The sequence below is a fragment of the Oryctolagus cuniculus genome, chromosome 5 (genome assembly GCF_964237555.1).
Source record: "Oryctolagus cuniculus chromosome 5, mOryCun1.1, whole genome shotgun sequence".
Lineage (NCBI taxonomy): Eukaryota > Metazoa > Chordata > Mammalia > Lagomorpha > Leporidae > Oryctolagus > Oryctolagus cuniculus.
In genome coordinates, this window is record NC_091436.1 from 30,449,921 (window position 1) to 30,462,451 (window position 12,531).

General features: G+C 52.9%; 1 protein-coding gene across 7 annotated transcripts in view; it reads left to right on the plus strand.

Annotated features, from left to right (window-relative positions):
- The window catches only part of NHSL1 (NHS like 1), a 281,963-nt gene extending 269,744 nt beyond the window's left edge, over window positions 1–12,219 (plus strand). For all 7 annotated transcript variants that reach the window (XM_070073518.1, XM_051854288.2, XM_051854287.2 and 4 more), the window contains 3 exons: window positions 436–3,573; window positions 4,094–4,226; window positions 9,982–12,219. In XM_070073518.1, the coding sequence (XP_069929619.1) occupies window positions 436–3,573; window positions 4,094–4,226; window positions 9,982–10,687 (3,977 nt within the window). In that variant the 3' untranslated portion in view covers window positions 10,688–12,219. The remainder of the gene's footprint in view (window positions 1–435; window positions 3,574–4,093; window positions 4,227–9,981) is intronic.
- The last annotated feature ends 312 nt before the right edge of the window (window positions 12,220–12,531 follow it).

The window sequence follows — 12,531 nt, forward strand, 5'->3', positions numbered from 1 at the left end:
TTTCATTAGCACTGTTTTGTATCACTATCCCTTCTAAACGGTACCTGGGTGGCCCTCTTGCCCACCTTCAGGAAACGGTCACTTGCTCAGTTGCCTGGTTCCAAGAGGCTGTGTGGAATCTTTACTGCCGGGTGGCTATTTGAGCACTAGCTTCTACACAGGGGACTCAGCAACCTTGAACTTGAAGGCTGTCCCTGAGAATTCCACATGCAGCACTCAATTTGAAGTACAATTAAGAGAAGTACATGGGTTTTTACTTTAGAAGGTATCAGGAGCTATTAAACTCACTGAAGTAAAAGAAAGTAAAATAGAAAAGGTTTTGGAGTTTGCTGTGGTGTTTAAAATCACAGCGCAGCCAGAAGGGGGTGAGTGCACAGGGGTGACCCGTAGGTTTGTGTTTGCAGGTAACAGAGTCTCTTTCTGCTTTGTCTGCAGCGTCAGGCACCAGCCAGGAGGACATCGGTGGCCACTCTGTGTCCACCCCTGAGCACTACTCTACACTAGGAAGGCTTGATGGCTATCACCTTGCTGGGCAGCGCTCGGAAACCCGGGACTCCAGCAGCCAGACCGAGGACATGAAGGTGGTGCCACCTTCCGTGAGAAGAATCAGGGCATACAAGGGGCAAGGCATCGCTGCCCAGATGAGCCACCTCCCAGGCTCTTCCGGGAACATGTCAGTGCTGAGCGACTCAGCAGGGATCGTACTCCCCTCTCGCCTGGACGGCGATGCCGGCTTCCGTAGTCTCCCACGCTCTGGGGCCAGGACACGCATTCAGTCCCTTGAGTCACGGCTGGGTGCCCTGGGCCCTGCAGAAGAGATGGCTGGCACTCTCCCCTACCACAGGGGTAACTTACAAGTTGATGAAACCGTGGCTCCTCCAGGAGGTGTCTCGAGGACTGGAATGCTTCTGAGACCCCGATCCCAGGAGCTGAGGCCCTTGGAGAGTGAAAACCTCACCAGCCCTGCATGCGTGGTCTCTCCCCATGCCAGCTACTCCACCAGCATCATCCCCAACGCCACGCTGTCCTCCTCTTCGGAGGTCATCGTCATCCACAGTGCTCAGAGTGCAGGGCAGCTGGACAGAATTAGCAGCTCGTCGTCATACCCGAAGGTCACACCCAGAGACCACCTCGCCGCCAGGCGTGCTGCGAAGGATGGCCATCAGCCTCCCAGTGGTCACTGGAGTGGCGGCCCCACCATCATCCTTTCACAGGCCTTAGACCCCCGGGGCCCAGGGCTGTCCCTCTGTGATTCAGCAAATAGGGAGAACGGGGCCCACGTGGTGCCCTATCACTGTAGGAACAATCTGAGCTTCCCAGGCCACGCCCAGGATGTGGATTCCAAGAGCGAGTCCAGTTCTTCTGGGGGCAGAGGGCACGGCTCATCCGAGCCCTGGGAATCCCAAGCCTCGGGTCCTGGCCGTGCATCCCCACTGAAGCCGTATCCAGCCACTCCGGGTTACTCCACTCCCACAAGTAACATGAGCAGCGGCAGTTTGGACAACAAGGAAGACGGCGGCTCCGTGTATTCGGAGGACCACGATGGCTCCTCCCCGTCGCTGCTGCGCACGGACTCTGCGCGCGGGTCTGGCCACCTGGGCAGTAGCGCTGAAGGCTTTGGGAACCCCAGGCACAGCGTGGTCAATGTCTTCGATGGCAGAGCTCAGAAAAGCCAGGGGGACCGGCCCCATGATCACGATAAATCCCTTTCGAGAAGCATCTCTCTGAAGAAAGCCAAGAAGCCTCCCCTGCCACCATCCCGGACAGACTCCCTCCGCAGGGGCCCCAAAAAGAGCGGCCAGGCCAATGGGCAGGTGCTCAACGAGAGTCTGATCGCCACGCTCCAGCACTCGCTGCAGCTGAGCCTGCCGGGCAGGGGCGGCAGCTCGCCCTCGCAGAGCCCCTGCAGTGACCTGGAGGAGCCCTGGCTGCCGCGCTCGCGGAGCCAGAGCACGGTCAGCGCTGGCAGCAGCCTGGCCTCCGCCACCACCGCCAACGTGCACTCCCCGTGTGGGGCCACGCCCTCACAGAGCGACACGAGCAGCGTCAAGTCCGAGTACACTGACCCCTGGGGCTACTACATCGACTACACCAGCATGAGTGAACACCCGGGGAACCCAGGGGTGCCCACAGCCAACGGGCCAGCGCGCCTGGTCCCTGAGGGAGCCAGGGCCGCAGTGCCTCCCATGTCCAGTGCCTCCACCAAGCCAAAGATCCCATCGCCGGAGAAGTCCCACCGAGTCACCTCCCCGTCCAGTGGGTACTCCAGCCAGTCCAACACACCCACCGCGCTCACCCCGGTGCCCGTGTTCCTCAAGTCAGCATCACCCGCCAATGGCAAGGGCAAGGCCAAGCCTAAGGTGCCGGAGAGGAAGTCCTCTCTGATCTCGTCCGTGTCCGTCTCCTCCTCGTCCACCTCGCTCTCCTCCAATGCCTCCACTGAAGGCAGCGGCACCGTGAAGCGGCTGGAGCCAGCCCTGGCCTCACCGCCTGCTCCCCCTGCCGCATGCCCGCCGGGCTCCCCTCTGCCTCGCTCTCCGGTGTTCCCCCCTCCGCCACCAGAAGCCCTCGCGCCCTTCTGCTCCCCGACCTCCGACGCGGGCCTTCCGCCTCCTCCACCGCTCAGCCCTCTGCTCCTAGACGCAGCGGCTTCCTTGCCAGCGCCTCCTCCTCTCCTGCCCCTCTCAGAGCCCCCGCCTGCCCCACCGCTGGACCCCATATTCCTGAAGGACCCCAGGCCCTCACTGAGGAGCTCCAGCCAGCCCGAGCCCCTCCGGGACACCTTGAGGTCGCCTCCCAACAAGGAGGAGAGCAGCAGGCCCTCCCTGCCGCTCATCACTACCGAGGTGCTGCAGATGGTGCAGTTGAGGCCGGTGAGGAAGAGCCCGGACGCCAAGGCGGCATCGGTGCCCGAGCACGCAGCTCAGGAACAAGGAACCCCAGCCGCTCCGCAGTACCACTTAAAGCCATCTGCCGTTCTGAAAGCCCGAAATAGCATAAATGAAATGGAGAGCGAAAGCCAGCCTGCCTCCCTGACGAGCTTGCTTCCGACGCCTGCCAAGAACTCCAGTCAGGGTGACCATGACCGAGCAGCAGAGCGGGGCAGCCCTCCGAGTCGCAGCCATGGAGCTCCGTGCCTGGCAGCCGGCGAGGCAGAGTCTCAGCCTGGCCCCAGGACCGCCCCCCTCGCAGACTCTTCTCCCAGCAGGAAGCCACCCCCCATTTCCAAGAAGCCCAAACTGTTCCTGGTGGTGCCACCTCCGCAGAGAGATTGCGCCGCGGAGCCTGTGGAGAACGTGAGCGTTGCTTTCCGAGCCACCCCCAGCCCCAGCAGGACTGAGGAGGGCTCCGTGCACAGCCAAGGGGCCCCTGCCAGCTCTCATGAGCCAGACCCCAGCAGCTCGATTCTGGAGGCAGGCGCTGCAGGACCCGAACCCCCCGTCACAGTGGAAGCCGATGTCCCCATGGTACAGCCCGAGTCCTTGCCAACCCCCAAGCAGGAAGAGCCAGCCCAGAGTAGTGCGGATGATGGGGCCAATGTGGAGAGCAGTCTGTCTCACCAGAGCACAGAAGGTAAGCCTGGTTCCCTATCCCGTGCCCTCTGCAGCCCAGCCCCATCGGGCTGGGCAGCACTCGCTGGTGGGAACGCGGAGGGACCCCTTTGCATTCGTGGGCTTCTCACACGGGAGGTTACCAACTTTGCATCTTAGGAACTGTGGTGAGGCTCCCAGATCTAAGGGAAGAGCTTGCAGAAGTACAGAAAGCGGGGAGGAAGGGGTGATCTGCAGCGGGCTGGCTATTAAGCAGCCATGCGTAATCTCCCTGCTGAAGAGCTGCGAAGAAACGCTACTACGAAATTGAAAAGCGATCCAGTGCGGCTTCCGTGTGTTGCCAGCAAAGGATGAGCTCTGGCTCTCGCGCTGGTGTCTTTTTGCTCCATCCTTGTAGATTCTCAGACCCCAGACCTGCTGTGGCCCCGGGTGGTTCTCCTGCTGTTAGCGGCGGCAGGCAGGGAACCGTGTGTCCGGGAGCTTGGGGAAGGGCTGGGACTGGGTAGTTTTTGTGATCTTGTGTTGTCTCCTCGCTTCTCTAGCTGAAGTGCTGGAGACCGACACAGGCGGGGCTGCCTCCGAGTCTTGTGAGCCCGCTAAGGAAGACGGCAGTGATGAGGTGATGACCCCCAGCCGGCCCAGGACCACCGAGGACCTTTTTGCAGCTATTCACAGGTATACAAAGCCCCTCCCCTCGCTTTAACCCACTTTGTAGTTCCTTTCTGCCAAACGGCTCCTCTGTTTTGTTTCTTCCCAATCACGACTCATTAACCTTGTCCCTGATTTGTTTGTTAAGTCTCTCTGCACTTGTATTTCTCGAATTTCTGTTTTAGTTTGTTCCACTGATTTTTATAATGACATTGGGGACAGAGGCTCCACGCAGCACCTTCTGGCAGGCACTGATCTTACTGGCAGGAGCCGCAACGTGTCAGTCATGTGCCAGTGTTTACGAGACTTGGCTTAAAGCCACCCGCGGCCAGGTCCAGGATGAACCGCCGCGTTCTGTGTGCTTGAGGTGCAGCCTGGCTCGACAGGACTCCTTTCCAGGAGTGTTTTAGTTCATTATAATTTTTTTGCATTTCACAGAAAAACAAGGATTTTACAGTGTGATTTCTTTGGCTGCCTCAATGTTTCAATAAAAAGAGTGCATCCTTTTTTTTTTTTTTTCTTTTTTTTGCACAGGAGCGGAAGGAAATGTGCCTGCTACCGTGTACTGGTAGTGCCACCTGCTGGCCAATGTTTTGGGCTCTAAAAACTACACCGGATAAAAATGTTTTAGAGTAACTGCCAGGACTGTTCCACTTTGGATGTGTGGTTGCCTTGAAGAGTAAATACGGCCTGGCACTGGTGTTTTTTAGTTTATTGCAGCATTTTTCTGTTTATAAGTAGCTGAAAGCTCCTATACCCGGATCATTGCACAGACTGATGAGCTTTAACGTGTGTGTGTGTGTGTGTGTGTGCGCTTTGTGCTGTAATGCCACGTAAACCTTTCACCTCCTTCTGCGCGTCTTCTCCACCATGTTTTCAGGTAACTCCTGTGAATGCCCTTGTGCCACCAGGGGCTTTTGTTTTGCCCTGAACGCAGGTCTGCTTTTCCTCCCTTCTGAAGCAAAGCAGCCTATAAAATCGCTTTGTTCTCTGCCTAAATAGCCGCATTCCGGCACTGTTTTCACACTCCTTGGAATGTAACTGGAAAGACTCTTGCATGAGATCAGAAGCATGGAGCTGCCTGGGACTCTTCCGCGACTGAGACATACCTAACTTTTGGGGGGCGTCCCAGGCTGCTGAGTTGAGGTGTTTGTCGGGAATCGCATTCTTTACCTCCCAGCCCCAGCGTGGCCGTAAACGCTCCTCCCTTTAACATTGTCGGACTGGTCCCATCTTTTTAAAGTTTCCTTAGAGGTGGAAAGCTGCCTGGTTGTCCACTCATTCCTCACAACAGGCAAACAAAAACGGCTGCATCCTCTCAATCCAACTTGAGTGGCACTTCCAGAAGTTTACCCAGATGTTTCTAACTTGAACTGTGCTATACGCATAGTAAGCATTCAATAAATTTTCTGAATTGGAATTTAACTGTTAGGACCTCCTTCCGAGACTCAGAGTCTTTCATTTAGCATGGTATGCCTCAACTGGCTAAATATACAGGAACATATATCTGTAATAGCACTCCACAGAGAAGACTGGTGTTGCCTGGTTGCTCTGTGTACTAAATACTTGTTCTCAAGGAAACCCAACTGTTGTGAGGCCAAATGGCTGCATTCTTTTCCTAAAAATATGCCAGTGGCCTCTTCTATATTATTATTTTGGCAACCTTCTTAAGGCACTGAAAAAATAGGACTGTTCCTTCCAGAAGGCTGCATCCCCTGCAGATGTAGAGTTTAAGCAGGCTGTATTACTCTGGATGTGAATGAGAGAGAGGGAGGGCAGGCAGGCCTTAGGAACCGGTTACCAAGAGAGAGCCAGGAAGCTTGCTGGTTTCTATTGCAGCAGTGATACTGTATCAGGGCTCATCAAAAAGTTCCTGGAAAATTATACATGGCCTTCAATATTTTATGCATTAAAAGAAACTTAGTTTGAACTCCATTTCTCCATGAGGTTTTGGAAGTATTCTCATGTTAGCAGATCTGCTCAAAATCCTCCTAAAGGCTGTGATTTCTAGGTCTTGGCTTCCCATGTCCTCCAGCGCCTAAACTCATAATTCACAATAAAGCCTCTCTGAATTGAAACAGAGCTTCCAAATGTTATCATGCAAATTAATTCACTTCAGATTTAAAGCCAGATGGAGAATGTAGAACACCAGTTGAGGTGTGAAGTTTTTATATTTATTGAAATAATTAGTTTTAAGCCAATGTTAACTGTTTAAGTACTTTTTATAGCCATCTTCTTTAGAAATGCATACATCTATGAATGTACACACACATCTTTGTGTGTGTATGTGTGTGTAGAAAAAGGAAATAAAAGATAAGTTTATTTTGTTGCAGAAACATTTGAAGTCTATGCAGTGTTTTCATAGTATACATTTTCCATGAAGTTTTAGAAGAGCCCCTTGTGTCTATGTATATGGAGAATTGTAACATTTAGATTTAGCTCTCCTTTTTTTAAAGATTTATTTATTTATTTTAAAGTCAAAGTTACACAGAGAGAGAAGGGGAGGCAGAGAGAGAGAGAGATCTTCCATCCACTGATTCACTCCCCAGATGGTGCAAAGGCCAGAGCTGCACCGATCTGAAGCCAGGAGCTGGGAGCTGCCTCCGGATCTCCCATGTTGGTGCAGGGGCCCTAGGACTCTGGGCCATCTACTGCTTTCCCAGGCCATAGCAGAGGGCTGGATTGGAAATGGAGCAGCCGGGACTCGAACCAGCACCCGTATGGGATGCTGCTGTGCCACTGCACCGTTCCCAACAGTGCTTTTATAAAGTCTCATCTCCTGTCTTATTATTTTTTTTTTTTTTGACAGGCAGAGTGGACAGTGAGAGAGAGAAACAGAGAGAAAGATCTTCCTTTGCCGTTGGTTCACCCTCCAATGGCTGCTGCGGCCAGCACTCTGCGGCCGGCGCACCGTGCTAATCCGATGGCAGGAGCCAGGTGCTTATCCTGGTCTCCCATGGGGTGCAGGGCCCAAGCACCTGGGCCATCCTCCACTGCACTCCCTGGCCACAGCAGAGAGCTGGCCTGGAAGAGGGGCAACCGGGACAGAATCTGGCGCCCCAACCGGGACTAGAATCCGGTGTGCTGGTGCCGCAAGGTGGAGGATTAGCCTAGTGAGCTGCAGCGCCGGCCATTCTGTCTTACTTCTAATTGATAGTTAAAAGCCATAATTTATTTTTTCTTAAATATGTATTTATTTACTTGAAAGGCAGAGTTACAGGGAGTGAAGGAGAGCTCTTCCATCTGTGGGTTCACTCCCCAAATGGCTACAATTGCCAGGCCGAAGCCAGGAGCCTGGAACTCCATCCAGGTGTCCCATGTGGGGAGCAGGGACCCAGGTACTTGGGCCATCTTTGCTGCTTTCCTAGGGGCATCAGCAGAGAACTGGATTGGAAGTGAAGCAGTCAGGACTCAAACCAGCATTCATAGGGGATGCCAGCACCGCAGGCAGCTGCTTAGCCCACTGCACTACAGTGCCGGCCGGCCCTAGGCTAGACCATTTCAGAGGTCCTTTGCAGCTCTAGAATTTGGAGATGTTATTATTTCCATTGCTTTCTAGCCAGTGTTTAACTTAGAGCAGAGCACTGCGCTTGCTGACCACAGAGCCACAGTATCACAGGCCACAGGGTGCCGTCCCAGAAGGGCTGGGGCACTGTCAGCTTGAGCTACCCTCCGCCCCTTTTCTTTCCATCCTCTGATTTGGTGGATTCTTTGTGGCCAGAGGCTAGACATCCTGGCAGCAGCAAGCCTAGGGCAGCCAACATGGACCTCCCTCTGTCTTGTTGTTCAAGCCACATGAAAACAAGCCTGACCTGGTGGCAGGAAGGGAGGATCTTGTCCCTAAATTACATGCACAGTTTCCTTAAGTACTTTCTCTATGCCTAACCCTTTTTTGCTGTTACTGCCTTCAAATGCATTAACAAACTGGACTTTACACTGTCTTTCTCCTTTTCTGATAGGAAGTAAGATTAGAGATTTTGGGTTGTGTTTCAATTTGAGAGAGGGCGAGAGAGAAAGACAGATGCTCCCATCTGCTGGTTGCCCCGGACAGTGCCAGAATGAGGGTTGAAGCCAGGAGATGGGAACTCTGGGAAATCAATCCAGGTCTCCCAGTTGGCAGGAACCTAACTCCTTAAGCTATCACTGCTGCTTCCAAGGGTCTGCTTAGCAGGAAGTGGGGGTCAGGAGTGGAGCTGGGCATCAAACCCAGGCACTCCAACATGGAGGCAGGTGCATTAGCCACTCGGCCAAACACCCACCCCAGGACCAGAGATTTCGACTTGGTCACTGTCACAATATGGAATTTTTAACAGTGGGATTTAACCCAGGCATACATAACCCCAGAGGTTCCCTGTCTCAATTCTCACCACCCAATGAGGTTGGCATTGTCACCCCTGTTTTACAAGTGTGGGAAGTAAGGTACACCATGGCTGGAGAAGTTATCCCCTGTCATACAACTAGAAGTCAGCAGTGCTAAAATTCATAGGGTTTAGGTTTTTTTTTTTTTTTTTTTTTTTTAAGATTTATTTATTTGTTTAAAAGAGTTACAGAGAGATCTTCCTTCCACTGGTTCACTCCCCATATTGCCACAATGGCCAAAGGCTAGGCCAGGCCAAAGTCAGGAGCTTCATCTGGGTCTCACATGTGGATGGCAGGGGCCCAAACACGTGGACCATCTTCCGCTGCTTTCCTAGGCCATTAGCAGGGAGCTGGATCAGAAGTGGAGCAGCCGGGACATGAACCAGTGCCCGTATGTGGTGCCAGCATTGCGGGAGATGGCTTTACCTGCCATGCCACAACACCAGCCCCAGGATTCAGTTCTTAATCTGTATGTACAGATGTCATATCTCAACCTGTTCCTGTTGTATACTGTAGACTAAGAAAAAAAATCCATGCTTAGTTTTTTCATAATATATATTTTCCTTTTAGCTATTTTTTAAAATGAGGCTTTTTTTTATCACCAGATTCTCCTTTCTTTAAAAGATTTGTTTATTTGCAAGGCAGAAGGAGAGACAGACAGAAAGCGTGCTCTCTTGCACTGGTTCACTCTCCATACTCTTGCAGTAGCCTTGGGGCAGGGTCCAAAGCAGGGAGCAGGGACTCAGCCCACTTCTTCCTGCTGGAAACCCCAACTACCTTAGCCAGCACCACCACTCCCCAGGAACTGCATTAGCAGGAAGCTGAAGTCGGGAGCCGGAGCTGGGTGTCCACGTGGGGCTGTGAATGCCCTGATGACGGGCAGCTTAACCCTTAGGATAAATGCCTGCCCTTGCCTTCTTACCTCGGTGTCACTAGCTGTGGAAAGCCACTTGAAGAGTGAGACGGAGAGCAAGACATCCCCACAGGAAACCCTGCACCTTCCTGACTGGCCCCCGGCTCCCGCCCTGCACCCCTGCCCTCATCTTCTTGACCAGTGTGAAGTTCCCTGTAGTCGGTCATGGACAGGAACTGGCACAGGGTATTCTTGTTTTCAGGAAAGCCGGAGCCCTGGAAGTTGAGCTGCAGGCCGCTAAGAGCCGGGGAGGACTGTTTTTATGGCAGGTTCTAGAAGGACTGAGAACGTACATGTGTCAACTTGTTCCATGGCCTGGTTAATGATCATTGCGGGTGGCCGTGGACCCTCGTGGTACTAGCAGCCGGCTACTGTGTGTGTGTTGGGGAGTGGGGCACTAGGATCATTGTTTTAAGCAAGCCTTTAGTGGTGGTGACTCGAGATGCGAGCAGAGGGGTGGCTGTGGCCGGTTGCAAATTAACATTTACCTCGCTTGTTCTCAAATCTCAGATCCAAAAGGAAAGTCCTTGGCCGCAAAGATTCCGACGAGGATCACTCCCGAAACCACTCTCCCTCCCCGCCCGTCACGCCCACCGGCTCCGCCCCGAGCCTGGCCTCCCCCAAGCAGGTGGGGTCCATTCAGAGAAGCGTGCGGAAGAGCAGCACCAGCAGCGACAACTTCAAAGCTCTCTTGCTGAAGAAGGGCAGCCGCTCCGACACGGGCGCCCGCATGTCCGCGGCGGAAATGCTCAAGAACACTGACCCCCGGTTCCAGAGGTCCAGGTCGGAGCCTTCGCCTGACACCCCCGAGAGCCCGTCCAGCTGCTCCCCGAGCAAGAACAGAAAGGCCCAGGAGGAGTGGGCCCGGAGCGAAGGCCTCATGCCGCGGAGCCTGTCCTTCTCGGGCCCCAGGTACGGCCGCAGCCGAGCGCCGCCCTCGGCAGCCAGCAGCAGGTACAGCGTGCGCAATCGCATCCAGAGCAGCCCCATGACGGTCATCTCAGAGGGAGAGGGGGAAGGCGTGGAGCCCACGGACCACAGAGCTCGCCACGGCCTGGCCGCTGCCAAGGGACGTTCTCTGGACGGACTGGCAGGGGATGCGATGGACCAGGAGGGGGTTCTGTTGCGAGGCGTGGAGTCTGCAGATGGGACGGCAGGTGCAGAGGACGGGGGTCCATCAGAACAGCATGGAGGTGCCCGGGAGGAGGAGGGTTAGGGAGAAACCCCCGGGGAACGGGGAGCTGGGCAGTCAATGCATAGCTCTGGGAGGCCCGCGGGCCCTTTCCTGCCTTGCCCAGGATCGGATCACACTCAGTGTGTCCGTGTTGTGGGCCCCAGTGCACCAGGCCTGCACCTAAGGAGGGGTCATTTCAGACTCACCTGCCACTTGCCCTGTGGCTTCAAAGCAAGTAGAAGCTTCAACTTCGGAAAGTGCTTCCTGGGGAAGATTTTTTTTTTTTTTTTTTTTGTATTCTTATTTGCTCAAGGCTGGGGGTATGTGTGGGGCATGTGTGTGCGTTTTGAACACTTTTCTATTTTTAAGAAACACACACAGCATTACGGAAGTAGGAGCCAGAACGGCAGAGGTAAACCAGGTAGAGGAAGGGAGTCTACGGGTGGATGGAAATGAGGGCGCTCCCAGGGCTGGGAAAAGTCCGGGGCTGCAAAGGGGGTGCTGGGTTGGCCGGTTCTGAAGGCGCAGACCACGTGGACATTGGTGCACCGCACTGCGGCTGCAAGGCTGAGCACGGGGGACGCAAAGGAGCTGCAACAGGGCTTCTCTGATGCTTTGGTTCAGGTACTTTTTTTCGGGGGGAGGGAGAGGTTTTTGTTTCTTTTTTTGTAAAAATGATCAACTTGGAAGTGGCAACGCCGTAGAACTTGGTGCCCGCTGCTGTGCAGCCACAGATGCTCCATTTGGAGCCAGACTTTTAGAAGCGTGGGTGATTTTTAGATGCATTTCCCCCCTGGAGTAGCAGCCAAGACCTTTTTCGAGAATTGAACTGATGGTGTAGACACTGACAGTGTAGACAAGACGGGGGGGGGGGGGGGAGAAGCGCAGGAAGGGGTAGGGGCAACGTGATACACTGCTGGGATTTGTTTCCTGCTTATTGAATAAAATTATTTTTCAGAATTAAATTTGAAAACTTGCACTATAGAACTGAACTGTGGGTGGAGCTTTTCTTTTACAACAGTTTTTTACTCGAGTTTTAACTCCATTTGGCAATTTCTTATCACTTGAAATGTCAACATTTGCTAACTTTTGGATATCCTTTTGGTTACACCAAAGAAAAAAGATGGCTATTTTTTCCTTAAGCTGCCTGCAGTTTTCATGACCTAACTTAGAAAGGTTTATCAAAAATCTATTATATATTATCACACTTTGAAGAAAATACTGAATAGCTCTTGTTAGTCAAATAAACTGATAAAAACTGGTAGGGCTTGGCTATTAATTGGCCCTGGGAAATGAGTTGTTAGATTAAAAAGTGGTTTTTTTTTGCATCCTTTGGTTTGTGTGTTTTTGTATTTGTTTGTGCATAATTCAGTTGCTAATCACCTTCTAATCTTCTCCAAGCCGAGTTTCAACACTTTCAGGCATGGGAGAAAAGTGTGTACCGTATTTATTTAATGTAATGTTCCTGTGGCCCTCACCCTCACTCCCGCCCAACTTCTGTGTACCTGGACTCCTTTATTTGTGACTTCAATAAAGCAGAGTCTTGTCCTGTTCATTAGGACTTTGGATGACAATACTGAGATTCTTGGTCTAAATCCAGTGCAACTATCAGTTGATCTCTCTCTCTCTCTCTCTCCCTCCCCCCCCCCCCATAAAACTATAATCTGAAAGTTGGGCTGCACAAACTGCTTATGAAATACAACTTCAGGTGTCCATTTGTGATGTGTCTTTGAGGCAGAAACAAAACTAAAGAATCAAGACTTTCTGAAGAACACCATACACTCACACAGTCAGAAACCAAGAGCTGACAACTGGCCAAAGGCAGAAGGGCTCCCTGTCACTTGGAGCCACTGTCTGCTTCCATCTTGGTGCCAGAATCATTTCTT